Raw genomic sequence first — 25,367 nt, forward strand, 5'->3', positions numbered from 1 at the left:
CCAATCATATCCCAAAATGCAATGAAAAAAAAAAGGGTGAGGCCATCCGAACCTAGGCACTTGCCCTTGTGAAGGCCTGAAAGTGCAGTCCTGAACTCTGTGTTGGTGAAAGGTGCATCAAGCAAAACATGCATATCCGGTTTCACCAACAAAGGGATGCTCTGCCAAATAACTTGTCTAGCATCCTCTCTATCCTGTGTGTCAGGATCTGCAGTAAGAAGGGCGGCATAAAAATCTGAAGCTATGCGCATGACATCATCTGGATCTGTCTGTAAAACCCCATGTGAGTCAATAAGCTGGGATACACTCTCTCTACTATGTCTAGGGCCAAGACTAGAGAAAAAGTATTTATTGACTCTACCACCCATATGAACCCGGAAGGACTCCCGTGCATGAAAGGCATACTCTACTCTCTGATCAAGCAATATCTGCTGATGAGCCCTTGCTTGCAGCTCCTGAATCCAAGCATCTCAAGGCCGTTTCTACTCTTCCCTCTGCAAAGCTGCCAACTGCTGGCAAACACCAATCTCACATCTGATAATTGGTACAAGCAACTGAGTGGTAGAAGTCGCTAATACCAGAAAGGGCAGCAGTTACATTCGATGGATATGGCTGCCCACCCTGGACATGAGAAACCCATATTTGCAGGGCTACCTCTGTAAAGTCCTCCTCTATATACAAGGCATCTGGAATCATGATGCTGGCAGACCGGCCTCTCAAGTGAGGCTCTGAGATAGCTAGCACAACAGGAAAGTGGTCTGAAGTGGAAACTCCAGCAGCAATGCATACCGATCCACTTCTGTCTAGTGCCCAATCATCTACATAGAATCTGTCAATGCGTGCATGAATAGGCATCTGATGTCTCCTGTTCGACCAAGAGAACAGGAGGGACTGTGGCTGAATAAGAAAGGCATCATCCAACCAAGTATCTCTACCACAGTAGTGAAAAGGAAGGCATCCCAAGCTGCTCTCTCCAAAGAAAGAAGTCCTCCTTCTCTACCTCCTTTTTTGTCTGACGGTAACTCAACCATGTTAAAGTCACCTCCAATCACCCATAAATCCACAATGGGGACCCAGGAGAGCAAATCCTTCCACATAATGACACGTTCCCCTCTAATGTTGGAGGTAGACAGGTTAAGGAAACCAACCTTACGCCCTCCAATCAAGAGAATAATCCACTAAGCCCTAGAGGGAATAATGACTCCGTGTCCAACAACTAAGGGGAGAACTGACTGCAAAGCTGAAATAGAAGTGCCCCCCCTAGTGCCCAAGGTAGGCGACCAAAATGTATGGCCAGAAAGCAACTTGCTTGACTTGGCACAATCTCTAGAATCTATTTGTGCTCCTGAATAAATAAGATATCAATGGAACCCCCAGTAACACCTGGATGAAGCTGATCCCGGATCAGTTGTATGCAGCAGCAATTTGGCACGCCTGTATGTTCCAGCTAATAATCCTCATCCACGGGAGGATGTAGAGTGGAACACCTTACCCAACCTAGTGGTGGAAACAAATCCCTCAACAAAGGAAGACCTCCTGCTCGAGGAGCGAGGAATGGAACCAAGTGGCGAAAAATCAACAGGGGAAAGAACCCTGCCACTTGACGAAGAAGGCCTGTCAATAGGAAATTCACTGGTTCACCAAAACCTGGTGGATCCTCTGTTACTGGCTCTATAGGCTCCAGTCGCTGAAATTTCTTTAGAAGACTCACATGAAAGGCATTGTGAATCCTCCAATGCTCTGGCAGTGCCATCATGTATGCAACCTCATTAATGTTTTCTGTAATCCGGAAAGGGCCATATTATCTGGGAGATAACTTTGCATACACCTTTCGCTTGCCCTTTATCTTACGGAGCCTAGCTTTCTCGAACTTCAAAAGCACCGAATCCCCTTCTTTGAGATCTAACTGTCTCCTATGCTTATCTGAAGCATTCTTATGCTTTTCTTGAAACCTTTCAATTGCTGTCCGGACTTGGCTGAAAGCTGTCTAGAGATCTCTGACAAACCGATCAGCTGCAAATATTTACAGCTATGCAACTCTCTTGCTGCACTATTGCTTTACTCACAGCTCTCTTTCTCTCTGCAAACAATATCTCTCTCTCTCTCTTTCTCACTCTTCACACATTAGGACCCAAGACAAAATGTCGGGCTGACCCCCTCCCGAAGGTCTTTATTTCTTGAAAGACTTCTGAGTAGATGAGTTCAGCATACAGCTGCTGCTACAAAATTCAAAACGTGAAGAATTTACAAGAGCTCTCAAGATCAATTGTTTTGGCAACATGCAAAGTGTCAAAATATCCAAGTCAAATGCCTTGCGGAAATCCACAAAGCAACAATAAACCCTCTGCTTCCGTGACCTCGCCTCCTCGATGATACATCTGAGCATGAGGATCTGGTCCATGGTTCCATGATCACGCCGGAATCCGGCTTGTCTTGCTGCTCTAAGTCCTCAACACTCTGCAAGTCCGCTAACCTCGGAGTCAAGTACTGATGCATAAATCTTGGCAGTTTGGATGGGAGACAGAATGGGAGAGTCTAGGATTGGGATCCTGAACCAAAATGCCCCAACGTGCAGATAGCACCCTCCGGCCTTTTTGGAGGAGGCTGACAGAGATGTTGACTCCTGGATTGTTGGAGGAGACTTCAACAACTTGGAGTTTGGGGAGGACAAGCAAGGTGGTGCCGCATTCTCTGAGATACCCGCAGCAAAGCGAAGCACCTAGGAGCAGTTCATCTTTCATGATCAGAGGAAGAGACATGTGGCGAGAGCCAGAGTTTAGCAAGATACTTGGAAGTCTCCTCTTCTCTTTCAGCTAGAGGAGACATGACAGACTGCTTGAGAGGCTGGATCGCTTCTACGTTGGGGACTGGGCACTCCACAGAGGCAGCTCTATAAGGATTCGGGCAGGCACCATGATGTCAGCTAGCAGTACTCCTCCTAGAGCAACTCCGCCAAGGTCTTTCACAAAAGGGGGTCTGCATTCCACAGGACCTCCTCCAAGAAGAGGAGATTCTACAGGTTATGGCAAAGATTTGGCAGCAGTCAGAGTCAGCACGATGCAAGGGCTGGGCTCCGTGGGTGGCCAATGCGATTCAGAGGAGCAGTGAGGAGTTGTAGTCTCACGCCCTTAGACGGAGGAGGGCTCTTCAGGAGCGCGAGTGTGCACTGCGGCGAGACCTTGCCTCCATAGAGAGACTCAGGGAGCAAGACCCAGGATCCCAGTGGCTTAGTGATAGATTTGAGTGTGTGCGCCTTGAGCTCCAGGACACGGAGGTTCGACTGGCTGAGTTCACCTACCACTCCGCCCAAGCCGGGTGGGTAATGCAGGGGGAAGGGTGAAGAAGCAGTTCTTTCAGACCACTGGACCTCGATCGGCATGCACGCAATTGCAGTGTTTACAGGATAGTGTTTACAGGATCCGCAGGGCATTATGCACACTAATCCACAGGAGATTCTAGAGCTGACCACGGTTTTCTACAGTCAGCTCTTTCAGACAAAGAGGATGACTCCAGCTTGCTTGGTGGCCCGTGAGCTAGTTTGGGACCACGTTCCGACAATAGTCTCACGGAAGTTGTGCTTCACGAATAAGGAGCTCTGGGAAGCCCTCAAGGCCCTCTCGACCCAAAAGTGTTCTGGCGAAGATGGCTTGACTCCGATCTTCTTCCGAAACTTCTGGGAGATCATCTCCACTCCTTTCCGCCTAGCCTGCCTGGAGATCTTCGGCATGGGCTCCCTCTCTCAGTCCCTGAGCAGGGGGTGGATTTGTTTGATCCCGAAAGGGGCAGATAGGTCAGACACTTGGCAGTGGAGACTGATCACCTTGCTTGATACCGCATACAATACGACCTCATCTCACCGACATCATCCATGACATGCATAACAGGTTTGTTCAGGAGCGCAACATCCTGGACCAACATTTTCACGTTTTGGGAGGCAATGGATTGGGCCAGCGAGGAGTCACATCCTTTGGCAATCCTTCTCTTCGATTTTGAGAAGGCTTACAATAGGGTGGAGTGGTCTTTCCTGGAGGGTACTATGCAGAGGTTGGGTTTCTCAAACAGATGGATTAGAGGAGTTTTTGCAGTTTATGCGGGGAGGTCAAATGCATGTCAATGGACACACTAGCGAGTCCTTTCCTCTTTCTTGCCCGGTCCATCAAGGCTGTCCCCTCGCTCCCTTTCTCTTCTTGTTTGTGGCAGGGGCTTTGGGCTACTACTTGAGATCGCACGTAGTGGGCCTCACAAGGTTGAGGCTCCCAATCAAACAGGAGGAGGAGCTGCTAGACTCTGCGTTTGCAGATGACACAACCTTGTATGTAGAGGGCCCCACAGTGAGCTTGGAGAGAGTCACAGGAGCCCTGGCTATCTACTGTGGGCCTCGGGTGCGCGGATCAACTAGACAAAATCCATCGGTTTTTTCACAGGCTCTGAGGAGACACATGAGATTCGAGAGAGCAGGAGTGACTTTGGCTTCCACTTGATACCGCGGGACCAAACAACGAAATACCTCGGATGCCAGGTGGGTATTGATATTATAGCAGAGCAGCAGATCGCCCCGATCCTCTAGTGTGTTAGGCGCAAACTTCTCTACTAGAGCTCGACCAAACTCTCCCTAGTGGGCCATACCCTAGTGGCAAACAAGGTCCTTGCCACGGCCTGGTATATCGCCTCCTATTGGTGCTTTCACAAGGGGGTGCATTGGGCAGCTCCGATGTTTGGTTCGGAATTTCCTTTGGGCAAGATCGGACAGCACGAGGAATACCACAACCCGGGTCGCTTGGCAGACGGTGATCATGTCGCAAGCATTGGGAGGCTTAAGTATCATTGATCTGGAGATGCAGAGCAAAGCCCTCTTGGACAAGTTGGTTGTGCAGGGCCTCACCCGTGGTGCAGAGCCCTGAAAGCTACTCTTATAGCGAGGGCTTCTCAGGAACACCCCACGCACTGGGGGGCAGTGGCAGCATTCACAAAGATGAATCTTTTCAAAAGCCCCCCTTACAAGGAAGGGTTCCCCCATGATGACGAGCCTCCGTAGGGTCTGGGAGAGATTAGCAAGGGGCCTCATCTGTGCTCAGCCTCGTTGTAGAGAGGAGTTCGAGCATCAGCCCCTCATTTGGCACCTGGAGATCAGGGATCGGGATGGACGCAGCTATCGTAGCACAGTGAGGGTTTGGATGAGAGCCCTCAGCATTATGACCTTCATGCAGAGCCTTCAGAGGGACTACACCTAGGGGATGGTGGCTTGGTTCACTGAGGGAGGTCAAGCGCTTTGGATTGATGAGGTCTCTCCAACTTATTGGATACAAAGTCAGATCATTCAGAGGATAGAGCTCCATGAGGCAGTCCCCCCTGATAGCCTAGATTCTCATCCCCTCCGTAGGATAGCGTGTGGGAGATACTAGCCAGTATCACGACATGTTTGGGTTGCTCACAGTAGTCCGGTGTGATGGGTGAGCATCCGGTTCCACCCTTGGCTACCATCTGGCAAGATATCATCTACACCCTGCGCTCCACCTAGGAGCGTGGGACCCCAAGCTCTAGAGCAACAGTCGCGAGGCGCGCACATTTCTGCAAGGCTTGGCCTACAAGAGTCTTCTACACTTTTACTCCGTGAGGGATTCGCTGGCTGTATAGTCCCCACCTCGCTGTTAGCCCCTATACCAGGGACTCCTAGGCATGAGCTGGGTTCCTCCCTATGGTTTCTTGTTGTAGGAGTGCAAGATTATTATCCCAAAAGGTCCTAGTTCCCTTCAATGTTGCCCTCATGCTCATGAGGGTAGACCTGTCCTCTTTTGTTCAGAATCTCACCGCTAATGGCCTGGTTGATGCATCAGCCTTGCCCACACTCCAAGCTACCTAGCTACCTCGCAAGTGAGGTTGACCCCCATCTTGATGAACTGGATTTTGGCGCCCGCCATGGGGGTATCTCCTCCTAGTAGGCCTCTAACCATTACATTTAAGGATTTGTTGCCCCGTCCCTCATCCTCCTCAAGGACATCTGATATGATCTCTTTCTTAGGGGTTGATGTTCCTTTTCTAACCACATCCTTCCACTACATCAACTTTGCCTCCCCCTTAGCTGATTTGTTGTTTTGAGTTCAACGTGTGTCCCTTGCATTGCTGCCTGCATAGCTTCAATGTCTTTCCTTATAGTGGCATTTTCTGTTCTCTCTTCCATGGCTTTGCAGGTCCCCTCTAGAGTCGCGTTCATGTCTTTCAATTACTGCAATTCAATTCCCAAAGCAAGTATATATATATATACCTTTGTAAGACTAGAATAAGTCCAATCAAACAAATTTAGATTTTTTGTTATTCTAAAGACCAAAAATCTACACAAAAAATAAAAGGGAAAATGAAAGAGAAGAAAAAAGAGGTAAACAAAAACTTTTATGTAAAACAAAAGGAAGACATACTTAGCAAGGGAAGACATACATAGCAAGCAAAGCAACACTTATGTCATCATCAATGCCCAAGCATAAGCAGCTATACTGGGTTTCTAAAGACCTGCGTAGTCTCTTGAGCAAACCCAGTGCTTACTAAAATACGTCAAATAAACAAAAGAGAAAGAAAACAAGAAATAAAGAAGAAAGGAAGAAGGTGACCAAGCAAAAATAAACAAGCAAGTCAAGAAACCCCCCCAAATAAAAAAAACTTCCAAAATACTGGAATTAACTCTGTCTCTCTCTCTCTCTCTCTCTGTCTCTCTCTCTCTCTTATTTAAAACATAAAAAACTAAAAGGACCCTTTACACTTATGTGTCGTTTCCTACAAAGAGGCAAAATTACAATCCTAACTTAGAAAGCACAAGCATACTCAATCAAAGCATGTACCTTGTCTTGGAGTTTTTTTTTCAGATTCACACCTTGCTTTTTCCTTCTCCCTTCTTCTCTCTTGGCCTTCTCTTCTCTCCATTCTTCCTGCATTTTCCCTCCTTGTTTCTTCACTTATCCACATGTGCATTCTACATTTGTGGCCTCCAGATTGTCAATTTTCTCAACCAAGGCTAGAAGGTAGGTGGGGGCTGGAAATCAGCCCCATGACAGTCTTGGGAGGGCATAGCTCCACAGGGGATCCTAGAGGGTAGGCAAGGGCTGGAATCAGCCCCACAACCAAATGCGAAGGGGCCTGGCGAATAGCCCCACAGCTGTTTGAGCTAGGCTGGAGAAGTCTGCAGCAGGAGTTGTAACAGGCTAGGGGAGGGATAGGAGGGGCTGGGAGGGGAGGGAAAGAGAGAGAGAGAGAGAGATTTACGTCTTCGAGAGGCCTCGCAGGCCTATGAGACAAAGTACAATCAATGAGTGGTTCATACAAGCCACTTGGGCTGAGAGAGAGAGAGGGGTGGGGGGAGGGAGACGAGGTGCTCTATGCTTGTCCAAATATGACCACAATTGTGACCTATACCACATGTCTTATGGTCCGATGAATGGAATACTATTAAGAAGCAATTGTATGCATGTTGTGTGCTTGTCTTAGTCGTAATCTTATTTGAGGAGGGGGGTAGAAGATGGACCTTCCATAAAGATTTGTCATCACCGAGGTAGTTTGTAAAAGCCTTCTGTCCCCAATGACAATTTGAAGGATTGCAAATGGGAGCAAATGCTGAAACAGACTATAACACAAAACACACTCATATTAAAACCCTTTACTTTAATCATTTAAAACCCTGAAATTGCAGATATGATAAAGCATTAAACCAAGCCTTATAATAATTGTTGAATGCCGAATGCAAAGCTATGGTTGCAGCTCTTACCTTATATTTACCGGGATTTTTAAAGAAAATGGTGAGTGCACCATGCCCACCCATAGAATGTCCAAAAATAGAGGTACGTGTAGTATCGAGTTGTGGAAAGTTTGCACTAAGAAGCTTCGGTACTTCTTTAGTGACATAGTCATACATTTGCCAGTTTTTCCATTTCTCTTGTGTGGCATTTAAATAGAAGCTAGCACCTGCAAAAGATTTAGGAAACAAAGTCTCTTCAATCTTTTTTGCCGAGCCAACTACAACTTTCATGAAGCATCAAAATCTGACACTGAAAAATGCTATCCTATCCTTCGGCAAAAACTTAACATCTTCCCTACATAATAAAACAGGCTCCAATATAAATTTCAAATACCTGCAAATATTGATTAGTAAGCCCCAATATAAATTTCAGCTACCATGCAAATATTTGGCCATGTAAATGTCATCATTTGTTTATTGTCACTTTCCTCACTCCATGGGAATTGTTCTTGAGCTTTACATGCTAATTCCTATTTGGTTCATGCTTTGCATTATTCAGCTGTACTGGACATTTTTGTTCCTCAAATCTATCTCCCATATGTGCCTCGGAGACTTTATAACTAACTATTTGAGTTTAACGGAAAACAATTCATTCCTCTATTAATGTTCATTTAATACAGCTTAATTGACATCAAGTAGTTGACATGATACTAATTTGTTTGTGGGACCTTTGTGGCTTCATGGTAGCCATATATGCCACATCATTAATGTAGAACGTCTATGTACCTTGCTTGTACAAATGATAAAAAAGAACAAATTCAAAACAATCTATGATTGTATCACAGATGCAAGGTATATTGGCTAAGGACTTCGCATCTCGTTCTACCCAATCTTGGATTGCAAATGGATTTGTTGTATTAGTCATGTTTTGATAGTGTTAATTGCTATAGTAGTCATTGCTTGGGCAGGATTCATGATGTCCTTAGGTCTCAAACCCATTCTGGGGCAGAAGGTATGATGATCACAACACCTTGCTGCCCTAGAAGACAGCCAAGGTCCAGCCCCTAGGGAGCTCAGCCTGTAGCACACCTTCAACTCTCCTTTACGTCCAAGATGAGGCCAAAGGGAATGCCTTCAGGTTGCACCTGTCTGCTCCACTTTCTGCTGAACTGTTGGATATTTGGGATGTGAAATGAGGCCTGAGGCCTCTCCTTTTATAGGGCTCAAGGCCCTTTCAAATGGACCGACCAGCCAGCCCTAACTGGGCCGACTGGACAGACCTGGTTGGCTGGCCCAACCGACCTGGTTGGCTCAGCCCAACCAGCCCTATATAAGGGCCCTAGCCAGGCCCTTTTGGGCTGCTGCTAGGCTCCCCTTTACTGCTGCTGGAGACCCTGCTGCAGGCTGTATACCTGCCCATAGACCCCCACTATGCTGCGCTATCTCTTGGCTCCCTGATCTGCCCACACGTGTGCGCCTCAGCTCCGTACTGTTCCGTACTGTTGCTGACATCATCCGTGAGCTCATGGCCTCTTCTCTTGGGTCCCTACTGCTGTCCTCTGCTCCGCCTTATGCTCCTGCAGATCAGCCAGGTACCCTCCTCTCTTCTTTTGGGGCACATCCTGCCCTAGGTCTACCTCCCCCACGCTCTCCTCATATGGGGGCTTACAGATGGGGAGGTGACCATTCCAACAGAACTAGAGTCTTCCACCACCTCTTCACTCGAATCTATGGATCCCATCCTTCCAAAATTCAGGCCAAATACTGGATGCGTGCGGCTTTACCCTCGAACCCAATCCCATGCCTTAAAGATGTTTATTTGTTGGGACGTGGTTTCTTCCTGGTGGTCTTTGATTCTCCATTGGCTGCGAGCATTGTACTCAAACCCAGCCCATTGCACTTGGGCTCTAAGGATTCTTTTGGGATCTTTCACGCTAGGCTTTGACCCAATAGAAGACAATAGCCAGGTCTTTTCCCTTTTCATTAGGTTCCATCATCGGCTCCTTGCCTCGATTGGAGCTACCTTTGGAGTGGTCACAGAGATCCCCCCCCTCCCTGGTTTACCCTCTTCAGAGCAACAGAGGTGATCAGATCAGATGGGGCTCCTAGAGTTAGGGTTGTCGTTGAGACCCTAACTTATCCGATGACCATGTCATGCTCCAGCGCCTTGATGGTTCTTTCTTTCGGTAGAGAGTTGAGATTGCGGGAAGACAAGACCAATAACAAAGGATCTGTAGGACCTTTGGGCATTTTGCCAAGGATTGCGCAAGAAAGAAGAAGAGGCCCAAAAAGCCTTCTTGTACAGCTCCTCCTCGACCTCAACAAGGTATTCCTCCAACACCGCCTTCACATCCGACACATATTGCACGATCAGCAACCATTGCACCCATCATCTCGTTTTGGATTCCAATTAGTGTCTATGCTCCTCCACCACCTGCAAATCAAGAGGGGCCCTAATTCATCCTGAACCCAGCCTCAGTCAAGGCTTCGAACATTCCTGTTTTGGTTGCGACTAGTGATTCTCATTATCCTTTTCAGGCTGCAACCAGAGTTGTACCCAAGGCTACCCCTTGCTCAGCTCAGGACACTACTCCTCCGGATGCTATCTTGATTTCAGCTCCTCACCTTGACCCAATTGCAACTCCTCATCTTGACTAGGCCGTTACTATAGATTATTTATTCTTGGATAGGACCAGCCTTGGAGCCTCTACACATCTTCGTGGTCATGGTTCTTTCAAGCGGCCACATTCTTCATTCGCGTCCCCCCTTGTCATAGGGACGTGATTTTCTATGTGCAAACAAACCCGTGGATACTAAAAACCGCTAAGGTTTGATGTGAGAAGTGGGTCCAATTGTTGGAAAGGTCACCTCCCCATCTGTAAGCCCCCATATGAGGAGAGCATGGGGGAGGGAGACCTAGGGCTGTGCCCAACAGGAAAAGAGAGAAAGGGGCTGCCACATAGACAGCATCATGGCTGGTATGTGGGCAGCACATCTAGGACTGTTAAGGGCAGGACACAGGGCCAGGAAAGTACGGAGCAGAAGCAAGACAGTCTGGGACAGATTGCGCAGGATCTAGGACATGGAGGCGCACTGTTTGCAGAGGCGCAGACATGGCAGGGAATGCAGGCTCAGATCTGCAGCAAGGAATGTGACTGGAAGTGGGGAGGTGGCAGGCCTTTTATAGGCTGCATATTTGCCTTGAATGGAGGGCCAAAAGCCCTGGAAGTTTGGGCCATAAAAGGCCTGAATTGTGAGCCCTTTAAGGGCAGTTTTTCCCAAGCAGACTGGGTCGGTTTTTTGTACAGACTCAGTCGGTTTTTGTACAGACTGAGTCGGTTGGCTGGCCAGGCCCTTGAGGCCTATAAAAGGAGAGGCCTCAGGCCTCATTTCAGCATCATCTGGAGCAGCAATTCCATCAGCAGAAGGAGCAGCAGCAGGGCTATCTTTGGGCCTACAGTCAGGAGGAGAAAGTAGTACCTTGTGCTGCAGACTTAGCTTGCAGGAAGCTGCCCACCTAGACTGGTTTCCAGACAGCAAGGTGGAGAAGATCATTCTAGACGGAAAGTCTACTCACGCTCGAGGTGGAGCACGCGGACTCTAGTCTAGAGATAGCCAGCAGATAGGAGAAGGACTTTTGTGGTAAGATCAGAGGACCACACCATTGGTGGGACTCTGGATCTGTCTCTTTTGTATTGTGTCCATAGTTCTGGACGGAAATATATTATTTGGTGGTTTCTCTATCTGATTGGTTCATTGTCTATTGATGAGTCTGCACACCTATTGTATGCACATAAGTAAAGAAGTATGTGATTCCACACCCACACCGCACACTGTGTGAGCTCCTGGGCATTACTATAAGTCTTCCGCTACGTGTACCCTCTGTTGGGTATTTTCTAACATGGTATCAGAGCCCAAGTAGGAGGCTCACAAGTGAGGGAGCCTGAAGGCAGGGACCTTGCTGAAGGACGACCCTGATTCAAAAGCTCTAGGGAATCGACTTCCACGACTGGAGGATTGTGCCCTTGCGAGAAGGAGGGTGACTCAGGTTCAGTCAGGTGCATTCAGAGTTCTGGGTTACTGCATTTGAGTTTGGTTGATTTTGCTGTGTGGTATATACAGCAGAGATGTCGACAGCCTCTTCAGCCCCTGCTATCCCTTCCTCCTACTATAAGTCTTCCGCTACGTGTACCCTCTGTTGGGTATTTTCTAACACCAATCCCTAGGTACACCCACTAGGCCCAAGTGCTAGGCCAAACCAAGGAAAAGAGGCCTCAAAAGGTTGGGCCCAAGGGAAGGCATAAGTGTGTCATTGGTTAGTGGCTTATGGGGCATTAATGAGCCACATGGCAGTCTCTTGTGTGCATGTGATTGCAAGTGTTGTCTTCTCTCTCTACTTTGAATTTCTCTCTCTAGCTTTGCACCTTGTAGGTTGCTACGTGACGTATGGAATTCTCTCTTCATCCCAGTGATCATCAGTATGAATCTTTGGATTGCACGCATTTTGAGGTCGATCCTTCACGCATTCATTGGCTGCATGCTGTGGCACGCAACTCAATGTGCAATTATTGATGTACGGACTATACAGATCACCTAGCTTGCATCTCGAGGTGTAATTATTGCTAGTTTTCAAGCAGCCCAAGGCTGTTTGCTGATTGTACGGAGCATTTTGGCATGCAATTTGAGGCATATACCTTGCTGTATGGATCTGTTGCATGCTTCCCAAGGCTAACTCCTAGCTGCACGGATTTCTCTCCTACTCGTGATCATTCTCCACGCTGAGCTCTCTCTCTCTCTCTCTCTCTCTCTCTCTCTCTGCACGGATTTCTCTCCTACCCGTGATCATTCTCCACGCTGAGCTCTCTCTCTCTCTCTCTGTGGCCTTTATATTATGAGATCCGTGGCAGATTTCACTGTTATTATTTGGGCACGGATTTGGACCTCTCTCTCGGATTATGGAGTATGAGGATCAGTATTGCTTAGCGTTGTTCATCAGGGAGATCACCAGATACAGAGAGAGATTCCTCAGAGAGCACCGTCGCATCCCTGCCAGAGACCTGGTTATTCATGAGGAGCAGGACGAGGCACAGGACCATGAGCATAGAGATAGCCCATCTTGCCAGAGAGCACCGATGGTTCCACCCCGAGGATGTACATATGACATGATCCGGCAGCACCGCAGGATGATCTTACACAGGCCGTACCCGTCGCTTTATTTCTAGACGACGGAGGATGATGGCAGATTTTCGGAGGAGATTGCTCCATGGAGACTTGGCACCGCCAGCAGCCCACTTGACACTTGCCCAGATCTTCACACTCATGGCAGGAGGCATGGTCGATGGCCATGACTTCCATCATTTCTTTGGATCACAAACCCCTTAGGGAAGACAATGTTCCTCATATTTCATATTTTACATTTTGTATCTAGGCATTTTTGGTACTCTATTTCATTTCATTTTGTATCTAGGATTTTTGTAGCCATTTTTGGCATCTTAGCTGTATTACGATGAGGCCACCTAGTTGGCGCATCGTTGATGATGTATTTTCCTTTCGGATGATTTTGTGTCCCATAGCCATGTATGGCCTTCCGTGGACCTTTGTTAAAATTTCTTTCTCTCTCTCTCTCTCTCTCTCTCTCTCTCTCTCTCTCTCTCTCTCTCTCCCTCTCCCTCCAAGTTGCCCATTTCTCCTGCTGCCTCTTGCTTTGTGGATCTGTTGTCTCCTAGAGTTGAAGGTCACATGTATATCACCGAGGACCTGGACAGAGGATAGGTGCGAGGCTAGAGATCGCCCCTCTTCCATGGACAGCGGGTACAGTCGTTATGACCCTTCATTTTGATTCCATTTGTCATTTTTGAAGCTCTTTGTTGCTTTCTTGTGGTTCGAAGTTCTGCCTTGGACATTTAGGCTATGGACAGACACCCAGACACAGAGGGTGTGCCTAGATTGGTGAGAGAGGGAGGTGTTGTGGATTTCTTCCTACCTTGAGGTCACTTATGCAGTTTGGGATCTGTGTTGTTGCATTGTCCCCCTAAGAGGCTGGTGGTTGTGGGACTGCCAAACACCATTTAGCTAGTTGGATGCCTTGTGGAATGCATTCGCAGCTTTTAATTGGACACAAACACTGGGAAATGCCTTAGCTTTGCCTTGGCAGTTGGGTGCTAGTATGTGTTGTTGGAATTATAGATATAATTCAGCAGTGACCAATGTAATATAATAAGTTAGTTAGGGGCACTTTTCCCTCATTTAGAGGTTTTTCCCCCTAACTGCAGTTAGTTCACTAACTATGGTTAGTGACTACTAAGGTTTTGTCACTAGGACAAAACCTTATCCTACTCACTTTGTGTTGTACTCTTTTACACTCTATTTTTTGCAACTACAGCTTCCAAGCTTTCGACTCTCTCGCTCTCTCTAGCTCTCACTCTCTCCATTTCCTTCATTTGGTATCAGAGCAGGTTCTAGGCCTTTGAGCCCTCTGCTCCTTCTCGTACCAGCGCCTTGCCTCCAGCTCCAGCCTGCTCCAATCTGTCCGTACAGTCCGTACGACTGTACGGAATCCTGACGCATAGTGTCGTACAGCTCCCGCAATTCCTCCGTACAGCTCCCGTAAAACATCCGTACTGCTCCCGTACAGATTGCCGTACATATCGACGTTGCTCCGTCCAGATCGCCGTACTGTGTCGTACAGATCGCCGTACAGCACAGTACGGGTCATCGTACCTGAGCAGTATTTCGTACAACGCCGTACATCGCCATCCGTACATCGCCGTACTTGAGCAGGAGCACCTGGACAATCTTGTCGTACTGACCGTACAATCTGTACCGTACAGTCCGTACTGTACCGTACCACCGTACAGTTAGTACTGTACCGTACCTCCTGCACTCTTTACAGATTTGTGTGCATTTCTGCATTTTCAGATCTGTACTTGCAGATTTTCACAGGTTGCATTTAGCCACAGGTGTTCTTTGGCAGGCACATCTTGCAGAAAACCATAGTTTGGTTCAGTTGTTTGGGAGTATATTTGAGGCATTTTGCATATTGCAGACATTGCAATCATTGTGCAATTTTGGAGCTACATCTGGAGAAAAATTGGAGATATAGTCTGAAATTTGGGGCTTTTGTATTAAAATTGCAGATTTGGGGCTTTTAGCATTTTTACCCCTTTCTGGCTGCAATTTCTAGCCACAAATTGGGGCTTTTGTGTTTGGAGAGTATTTTTTGGAGTATTCAGTACATATTGCCTTTCTTGGAGTGTTTGGAACACTTTTGGCAGATTTTGGAGAGTGTTTTATGCTTGGACAGATTTCTGACAGCTCAAATGCAGAAATCTAAGTTGCATATACAGCCCGTGCTTGGGTGTGTTTTTGGGAGTTGTGCATTTTATTCCCAGTAAGGGAATTCAGCTTTGTATCTGCTTCAATCTCTTTCTCAGATATGGCCCATCAAAATCAGAATGAGTTCCAGTTCGGTGGTCTTTCACAGGAAGACAAATTGGATGGTACCAACTACTCCCTCTGGAGTTTCATGGTACGTAATATTCTGATTTCTCGCAATTTATGGGATTATGTCAATGGGGATGAAATCCGACCAACAGATATTGCACCTGCTACCCCTCCTCAGCAAGGAGGTGGAAGAGGTCGTGCACAAGGTGCAGCTGCAGGACAAGTTGTTGGTGCAGCTACAGTCAATACTCCTGAGCAAAAGAGATGGGATTCACGGGATGCCTTAGCCTTGTCATGCATCTCTCTTTCAGTGAAAAGATCAATCATTCCGCATATCCGGTCGTGTAAGACCTCCAGGGCAGCGTGGGATATTTTGGAAAGCATGTATGCAGCACGGAATGATGCCAGGGTATCTTTTTTAAAAAGAGAGTTGAGCAATACACATATGGAGGAGGGTGACTCCATGTCAGCCCACCTCACTAAGCTACAGGATCTCAGAGAGCAGTTGTTAAACATAGATGAAATTATTCCTGATTCAGAGATGATTACAACCACTCTGAATTCTCTTCCTGAGTCTTATCTCAGCTTTCATACTTCGCTGAATTTATCATTGAGGGGGGGTGCAAATCCTCTTTCTTTTCATGAGCTGATAGGACTTCTGCTTCAGGAAGAGCAGACCAGGAAAAATTTGGCTTCACGTGCAGGTGAACAAGCCATGCTCTCAAAATTCAAATCAAAAACAAAGGGACAGGCAAAAACAGCAGCAAATCAGCCTTCCAGTGGGTCAGGACAGCCTTCACAAAAGGCTAAAAGTGATGCAAGCAAGCCCAAAAAGAAGGGTTTTTGTCACTACTGCAAAAAGCCAGGTCATCACATAGCAGAATGCAGGAAAAGGATTGCAAAGGAAAAGAAAAACAGCTCAGGAATGGCTGTTTCAGATTCAGCCCCTTGTGCATCTGACAGTGGGGATGCTGCAGCCAACTTTGTTGGTCAAGATTATGCCTTTTTATCTTGCATTTCTGATTCTAGGTTGGCTGTTCCAGATGATCGGGATAGTACAGCTTCTTGCAGTGATGATACATATGCATTTTTGACTTGCAGTTTTGACTCTCCTTCAGATGCATCTGCTTTCAGTGTTGATGAAACACTGAACACATGGTATTTTGACAGCGGTGCATCCAAGCACATCACTTCGAGGAAGTGTCTCTTTAGTTCCTTGCATCCACCTCCTGTTGGTAAGAAAGTCACTTGTGCCAACAACTCCTCATATTCAGTACGTGGCACAGGAGAAGTTGAGCTCACTGCAATTGATGGCTCAATTTTCAGACTTTCTGATGTCTTATATGTGCCTGGCATAACCAAAAATCTCCTTTCAGTGTCCACTCTTAACAGAGGGGGATTTCAGGTCATCTTTGAGGATGACAAATGTGCTGTCCGGGACAGGGAAGCTAACTATGCCTTAATGTTATCTGGTACTCTGCTGCGTGGGCTTTTTCAGCTTGATATTTTTCAGAAAAGAGCAGCTCATGCTTTGGCAATTTCTACCCCTACAGTTGCCATGCAAAATGCAGAATTATGGCATGCCAGATATGGCCACATGCATTACAACAGCTTAATGACACTTCAGAAATTTTCAATGGTTGATGCATTGCCACCTCTTGAGATACCTCCTCCACATGCCTGTGAAGGGTGCATTTTAGGTAAAATGCATAGATTTCCCTTCAAGAAGGATGGTTCAGTTAAAGCTGTTCGCAAATTGCAGCTTATACACAGTGATGTCTGTGGTCCCATGAGGACTCCTTCATTGGGTGGTCATCTCTACTTTGTCACATTTATTGATGACTACTCCAATTTTACTTGGGTTTATGGGCTGAAAAAGAAATCTGAAGTGTTCACAGTGTTTAAACACTTTTCAGCCATGGTTGAAAATGAAACCGGGCTCAAGATACAGACATTACGCACGGATAGAGGTGGGGAATACCTATCTGCAGAATTTGATGCTTTCCTCAAACAAAAGGGTATTGTGCATCAGCTCACAGTCAGGCTGACCCCTCAGCAAAATGGCAAAGCTGAAAGGAAAAATAGAACCCTCATGGAGATGGACAGATGTATGCTGAAAAGCAAACACATGCCTCATAAATTCTGGTTAGAGGGTTTGATGTGTGCCAATTACATTTTGAACAGGGCTCCCACTAAGGCTTTAAAAACAAAAACTCCTTTTGAGGTCTGGAATGACAGGAAGCCTTCAGTAGATCACTTCCGAGTCTTTGGATGCCTTGCCTATGCACATATGCCAGTTGAATTTAGGCACAAATTGTCAGATAAAGCCATCAAATGCATATTTGTTGGATACAGTGCAGAAAGCAAGGGGTATCGTCTCTACAATCCTGCTACACGCAAAATCATTGTAAGTAGAGATGTGATATTTTCTGAAAATTCAGCTCACACTCAGGCTGATTTTCAAATGCCTTCACCTTCAGAAGATGTCTTTCAAGGGTTGCTACCCATTGCTTTGGGTTCCCCTGCTGATTTTTCTGATCCAAATCAGAATTTACAGCAACCTTCAAATGGTTCAGTTCCGCCACAGGATGTCATGCCTCCTCCACAGGCAGTGGAACAAGCGGTGCAGCAAGAAATTGTAGACATACATGCAGCAAAAACAGTCCCAAACTGGCTGTTACAGACTCTCCGGGAGAGTAAACTTGATGCTCCGTTACCTGGCAGGACTCGCAGTGCAGCAAGGCACATGGAAGGTGCTAATTCAGTGGAATCAGCATATGCAGGTACTCTCCTTGATGAAGAGGAGCCTGCCACATTTGAAGAGGCACAAGGTAATGTGCATTGGATGAATGCCATGCACGATGAGTTGCAGTCCATTGCAAAAAATCAGACTTGGGATGTTGTGGACTTGCCACAGGGTAAACATGCTATTGGCACACGATGGGTATTTAAAGTCAAACGGAAGCCAAATGGCTCCATTGACAGATATAAAGCCAGGCTGGTTGCTAAAGGCTATGCTCAGAAAAAGGGCATAGATTATGAGGAGACTTTTGCTCCTACATCCCGGATGACTACCATCCGATCAGTAATTGCAATGGCTGCACATTTTGAGTGGAATGTTCATCAGTTGGACATCAAAACAGCCTTCTTAAATGGGGACTTGCTGGAAGAGGTGTATGTCAAACCACCTCCGGGTTTTGGAATTACAGCAAATGCACTTCAAGTCTGCAAGCTTAATAAAGCTTTATATGGGCTGAAACAGGCCCCTCGTGCATGGTATGCCAAGATACATGCCTTTTTGACCAGTAAGGGGCTGCACAATAGTCCTACTGAGAGCACCCTCTACATCAAGATGGGTGGGGGGGAAATATTAGTCATCCTTCTTTATGTTGATGACTTACTGCTCACAGGGTCCAATGAGGACAAAATTGCAGATTTCAAAACTGATTTGCAGACCCACTTTGATATGTCAGATTTGGGGCTGCTTCACTTTTATTTGGGGATCCAGTTCTCTCATGAGAGACGTGGCACTGTTATGTCTCAGTCCAAGTATGTTCAGAAACTTTTGGACAGATTTAACATGCAAGAGTGTAAGCCCATATCTACTCCTATGGAACCGGGGCTGAAACTCACAATGCATGATGCAGGAGAATCAGTTGATGCCACACTTTACAGTCAAGCTGTTGGATGCCTCATATATCTCTGCAATACTAGGCCTGATATTCAGTTTGCAGTATCTCAGGTGAGCAGGTACATGCACAGCCCCAAAACTATGCATTGGCAGGCAGTTAAGCGCATCTTCCGTTATTTGCAAGGCACCAAGTCTTTTGGCTTACTATTTCCCAGGGGGGGTGACTTGCAGATGCGTGCCTACAGTGATTCAGATTGGGCTGGTGATTATGACACTAGGCAGTCCACTAGTGGCAATTGTTTCTTTTTGGGAAAATCTTGCATTTCATGGCTGAGCAAGAAACAATCTACAGTGGCTACCTCATCATGTGAAGCTGAGTACAGGGCAGCTTTCACAGCAACAGTTGAATGTGTCTGGCTGAGACGCTTATTTGCTGATCTTCATCTGTCTTTGGAGGGTCCTTCTCCAATTCTCACTGATAGTCAGAGTGCCATTGCAGTGGCAAAGAATCCAGTGTTTCATGCTCGCACGAAGCACATTGAGGTTCACTATCACTACGTCAGAGAGAAGTTGCATGCAGGAGAGATCAGTATGATCTTTGTGTCCACACATGACAACGTTGCAGATATTTTCACCAAAGCACTACCACGTGAGAAGTTTGAGGCATTTCGCAGTGCCCTGAACTTATATCCGTTTGGTGATTGATCAGCCTTGTACATGACATTGGCACTGCAGGGGGGTGTTGGAATTATAGATATAATTCAGCAGTGACCAATGTAATATAATAAGTTAGTTAGGGGCACTTTTCCCTCATTTAGAGGTTTTTCCCCCTAACTGCAGTTAGTTCACTAACTATGGTTAGTGACTACTAAGGTTTTGTCACTAGGACAAAACCTTATCCTACTCACTTTGTGTTGTACTCTTTTACACTCTATTTTTTGCAACTACAGCTTCCAAGCTTTCGACTCTCTCACTCTCTCTAGCTCTCACTCTCTCCATTTCCTTCATGTGTTGGATGCCTCTACCAAAGCCAAAAATTGGATTGGACAATGCAATTGTTAGTGAAGCAGAGTGCAAGGGCGATCCCTTGTAGAAAAAGCAATTTCCGTTGCCAAAGAAAATAAATACATACCAAAAGCGGCACCAAAGCATTTGGGGCCAATTTGCGTCTCGTGTGTATGGTTCATGAACATAAGGCATTCTAGCCTCCCTTTCAGCATGTTTAAAGTTGGTTTCTCGGTGGTATTTAACTTATGGAAGTGGCTGGAAACGATGCATTGTGGCCGTGATTGATGTGGATGACCAAGTAGTTATAGTATACTACCCCTTAGCTTGCTAGAGGTCGGTTTCAACCCTCATGGATCACGAGAAGGGGTTGTGCATACCATCTCTCCAATTTCGAGTGCGGAGATTTTACGCAGAGATTTTACATACCCCGATGTTGCCAGGCCTGATTTTCAGAAAATCTTTTTTTGCCTTGGCGGATCTAGTGGACTTTCTTGAGGAGGATTTTGTGCCCTCCACCTTCGGTAAGGCAATGATTGGTATTCCTTTTGACAAGGTGTCTTCCTCCTCACATGGACGATTTCTCTCCACTTGGTTCCCTCCCTCGGTCTTCAAGTAGGAGATCTTCCCCCATGGACGCGTTTGTTTTCGCCACTAGGTCGGGTAAGGTGTTCCATTTTACTTCCCTCCTGAGGATTGTTAGTTGGAACACATAAGGCCTTGATGGTGTGCCACCTCGCCACCATAGGCAACTTATTTGCACTCATCTCCATCCAGGTGTTACAAAGAGTTCCATCGATATTCGTTTTATTTAGGAACACAAGTTCGATGCCAGAGATTGTGCAAAGTCGGGTAAATTGCTTTCAGGTCACATGTTTTGGTCACCTGCTTTGATCAATAGGGGTGGGACTTGCATTTCAATTTCAAATTCTATTCTTCCCCTGGTGGTTAGACATGGTATCATCATTCCCTCTAAAACTCAATGGGTTATTCTTTTGATTGGGGGACATAAGGTTGGTTTTCTCAATCTTTATGCCCCTAACAATCGAGGGCACTGTGTCCTCCTTCAACATGAACTTCTCTCTTGGGCCCCCATTGCATATTCATGGGTTATTGGAGGTGACTTCAACATGGTGGAGTTGCCTTCAAAAAAGAAGGGGGGTAGAGAACAAGGCATTCACTCTTTGGAGAGAGTAGCCTGAGATGCCTTCATGTTTCAGTTCGATGGCAGAGATGTTTAGTTGGATGATGCCTTTCACACTCTGTCACAGTCACTCCAGTTCTTGTGGTCAAACAGGAGACCTCAGATGCCCATTCAAGCACACATTGATAGATTTTATGTTGACGGTTGGGCTTTGGAAAGAGGTGATTCAGTAGGCATTTCTCCAAGTCTTCTACCTCAAACCACTAACCAGTGGTTTTGATGATTCCAAGTCTCATAGCAGAGGTCACTCTGCCAATATTAGGATTTCAGATGCCTTCCATGCACAGGTGAAGCTCACTAAGGCAGTGGTGTTTATTTGGGTGTCTCATATGCAAGGTGGTGTGTTGTCCCCTTCACAAGTGGCACCAGCCCTTTTTGATATCAATAACTTCTATCATTCGCGGTCTCGCGAGTACCTGAAGGCATCAGATTCACGAAAGGATTCACTAGCAATTGGCAACCCTACAACGAGGAGAACAAAAACGGCCTACAGATGCTTGGATTTGGGAGTGCCTTGCTGTAGCAAGAGCTCATCAGCATACATTGTTAGATCAAAGAGCAGAGTATGCCTTTTATGCACGAGACTCTTTTTGGACTCAAATGGGTGGTAGAGTCAATAAGCATTTCTTCTCTACTCATGGCTCGAGACATAGTAGAGAGGGTGTCACACAGCTTATTGACTTGGGCAGCATATTGCAAACAAATCCCGATACCATCTTGCGTATAGCTACTAATTTTTATGCCTCCCTTCCATTATTGGTGAAATCAGATATGAGGGTCCTGCTAGATGCGCCTTTCACCAATATGGAATTCAGGACTGCAGTTCTTGCTCTTCATAAGGGCACAAGCCTGAGTTCACGTGGATTTTAACCATCCTTTTTTATTGCCCATTCAAATGAGATTGGGGATCACACTACCTCAACCCTGCACACCGTTTGGGACTCTAGTGCTATGCCTGACTCACTCACAGAGGGTCTCATCCATCTCATTCCAAAAGGGGGTTGCAGAAATTTTAGTGTCACAATGGAGACCTATCACAAAATTCTAGCGAACAATTAGTTTATAATTCCAGCCCTTTCTTCTAGATCTCCTTCATGACACACAGACAGGCTTTGTGCATGGCAGAAGCATTTTTTATAATATCTTCTCTGTTTGGGAGGCTTCGGATTAGGCTATGCATAGCAGCCAAAAGCTAGTCATTCTACTCTTGGATTTTGAAAAAGCTTATAATAGGTAGATTGGGATTTTCTAGAGGGCATCCTTCATCGTTTTGGATTTTCAAATGCATGGATGAGAGGGTTCTCCTCTTTGTACTGATCAGCCCACAGCCAAGTGCTCATCAAAGGGATCAAGGGAGAGATTTCAAATTTCTAGATCAGTCCGTCAGGGGTGCCCTCGAGCCTCTTTTCTTTTTGTCTGTGGCTGAAGCTATGTACGTTTTTCTCCAATCTCAAGCTGATATTTTTGGGCTGAAACTTTCCCTGATACATAATGAGGAAGTCCTAGATTGTGAGTTGGCAGATGACACTGCTGTTTTTTTGGATGCCACTCCTCAGACTCTCATTTCTTTCAGGGAAGCCTTGGATTTATTTTGTATTGCAGTTGGTGCACACATGAATTGGAACAAATCCAAAGGCTTTTGGATTAGTGACGCGACACTCCAAATTGGGGGCTGATTTTGGATTTATTTGGATTCAGAGGGGGTGTTACTGTCAGATATTTATGATGCCAGGTCGGTATGGGTATCTCTTCTTGCTCCAGTGTTGGAGAGCATTAGGAGGAAACTCCTTTTTTGGAGTATAGCCAAACCGGACCTGGCCTCCAGGGTGGTGGTTGTTAACCAAGTTTTAATGGGCTCTACTCAAGACACCTACAAGGAACTTTTTGTAGAATGGGCTACATAGGGAAGCGGGGTCTCTGAGACTCAGATATCCGAGACCATGTCCTGCACCATTTGGAACTGTAATGGTACCTTATGGTCAGAACCAGGGAACTTCTCGGAATCCTATACAGGCCACGACATAGTATTTTATACAAAGACACATCAGAGTCCAGAGCGCCCTCTTCCAATAGTCAGCGGGTATACATGGAAGTCTGCCTACAGAGATGAGATGAGGGGTACAGCAGGAGTTCGAGGTTCAGGTGGAGTTGCAGTCCTTTTCAGATCCATACTTCGAGGGACCATCTCAATAGAGCACAGAGATACACATTCGAGATTTCTTTGGATCCGGATTCTGTTTGTCGCAGTTTGCTACTTCCCCCCCGAGACCTCCCACTTTGCCAAAGATATCCGAGGTGATGATGAGACATCCCCATTTGCTGCCCTTTATCAGTCCATCGTTGACTTCTCTAGCTGCGCAAAAGTCCTCCTAGTGGGGGACTTCAACGCAAGGACAAGGGCCCGTCAGGTACCACTTCTTGACTTCAGAGATGATTCCACTCTACTGCCAGATATTGACCTTGAGGGGCCACATATGCTACGGGTTTCGGCTCACAAGCGAGGTCCATTCTCATCTTATGGGCAAGCCCTATTAGACCTCGGCAAGATACATGATCTCATTATCTATAATGGTCTTGACAGATGGCCCGCTTTAGGTGGTTTCACATGCTTTCCACATGGGGGGGGCTCCAGTGTTGTTGATTACATCATGGGATCCCCTGTCTTCACATCTCGCATTACTGACTTCACTGTAGCACCTCTCTCCCCAGGGGCTGATCATAAATACCTTTTCTTTAGCATCTCCACCTCCCTTCGCATAGCACCTTCCACCCCACTCAGTGCTTACTCCACCTACCACGATATACTCTTTGATCGGGATCACTCACCTTCTTACTCTGGCCGTGTATACATACTTCTCGCTTATATTGACTTCATACCCCTTTTAGAGGATCGTGCTGCCCTTGTCACCCGCTCACTACACGAGGCTGCCATTCACACTTTCCCTCACACCACCCGCCCACAACCCCCTAGGACCATACCCTGTAATAGCTGGTACGATGATGAGTGTAAGGCTTTACGCTATCAACTTAGATTCGAAACCAAAAACAGTCTTCCGAGCGCACTAGACATGCTACATGAATACCAGAGAATACCGTAGACTAGACAGTCTTCTGAGCGCACTAGATACACTACATGAATACCGTAGACTAGTACGGAGGAAGAAACTAGACTTCGTTCGTCGGAATGAGGAGGAGCTACTGAACATTTTGCTTAGTAACAACTCTAAGGACTTCTAGCGGAGATTTCTAGAAGGACAGTCCCCTCCACCACTCACTGACACTCAAATCTGGTTTGATTATGCACGCACACTTTATGACATCCCAAATCAGCCAGTCCCTAACCTCTCACACATGCCTCATCCCACATCCTGCACCTTCTTCACTAGAGGAGGGGTAAAGAATGCCGTAATGAAACTTCATAATGGCCGAACGAAGGATCATGAGGGACTATGCACTGAGTTCATTGCATATGGGATTAACCTCCTAGCCCCGATCTTAGCAAAGCTTTTTAATGAAGCTGTCTGTTTGGGATTTCCACACACTTGGACCATTAACACTATCTCACCCATCCACAAGGCACGGGATCCCATGAGCCCCGAGAACTACAGGACCATTATGATTGGACATGTCATGTCCAAGATTTATGCATCAGTACTTGACTCCGAGGTTAGCAGACTTGCAGAGTGTCGAGGACTTACAGCAACAGGACACGCCGGATTCTGGCATGATCATGGAACCATGGACCACATCCTCACGCTCAGATGTATCATCGAGGAGGTGAGGTCATGGAAGCAGAGGGTTTATTGTTGCTTTGTGGATTTCCGCAAGGCATTTGACATGGTTCTGAGAGCCCACCTCATACAGCGCCTATAGGACTTGGGCTATGACCAGAGATCATTTGGGCTGTCATGGCACTTTACGAGAGAGTTTCTAGCAGAGTTCTAGCAGGATCCGAGTGGACAGACGAGATCATGTGCACCATCGAGGTCAAGCAAGGGTATCCTTTGTTGCCTACCTTGTTTGGCCTCTACATTGACGAGCTTGAGACATTGATGTAGACATAGGGGGGTGTGGGTTGCTCTCTTGCGGGCACGCTGATCCAGATTCTGCTCTATGTAGATGACGTGGCTCTCTTGTCTTCCTCAGCAAAGGGGCTTCAGAGACACCTAGACGCACTATAGTCCTTTTGTGAGTCTCATGATTTGAAGGTCAACCTGGGTAAAACCAAGGTCATGATCTTCAATACATCCCGAGCCATCATGAGTCAGGAGCAATTCACATTGGCGGGGTCATCTGTTGAGATAGTTTCATCATATCTTGTCCGAACCCAACTTCACTATGAGACCCACGATGCAAGCACACTT

The 25,367-nt window shown here is 46.5% G+C and overlaps 1 protein-coding gene across 5 annotated transcripts in view; it reads right to left on the reverse strand.

Moving 5' to 3' along the window:
- SFGH (S-formylglutathione hydrolase) overlaps positions 1 to 25,367 on the reverse strand; it is a 75,053-nt gene that overhangs the window by 18,798 nt on the left and 30,888 nt on the right. For all 5 annotated transcript variants that reach the window (XM_087388277.1, XM_087388278.1, XM_087388281.1 and 2 more), the window contains exons 5-6: positions 7,751 to 7,947; positions 7,511 to 7,609 (exon numbers count right to left, since the gene is read on the reverse strand). In XM_087388277.1, the coding sequence (XP_087244403.1) occupies positions 7,511 to 7,609; positions 7,751 to 7,947 (296 nt within the window). The remainder of the gene's footprint in view (positions 1 to 7,510; positions 7,610 to 7,750; positions 7,948 to 25,367) is intronic.

The sequence above is a fragment of the Dipteris shenzhenensis genome, chromosome 17, assembly GCF_047967505.1.
Source record: "Dipteris shenzhenensis isolate YYH24624 ecotype China chromosome 17, Dip_SZ_1.0, whole genome shotgun sequence".
NCBI classification, from domain to species: domain Eukaryota; kingdom Viridiplantae; phylum Streptophyta; class Polypodiopsida; order Gleicheniales; family Dipteridaceae; genus Dipteris; species Dipteris shenzhenensis.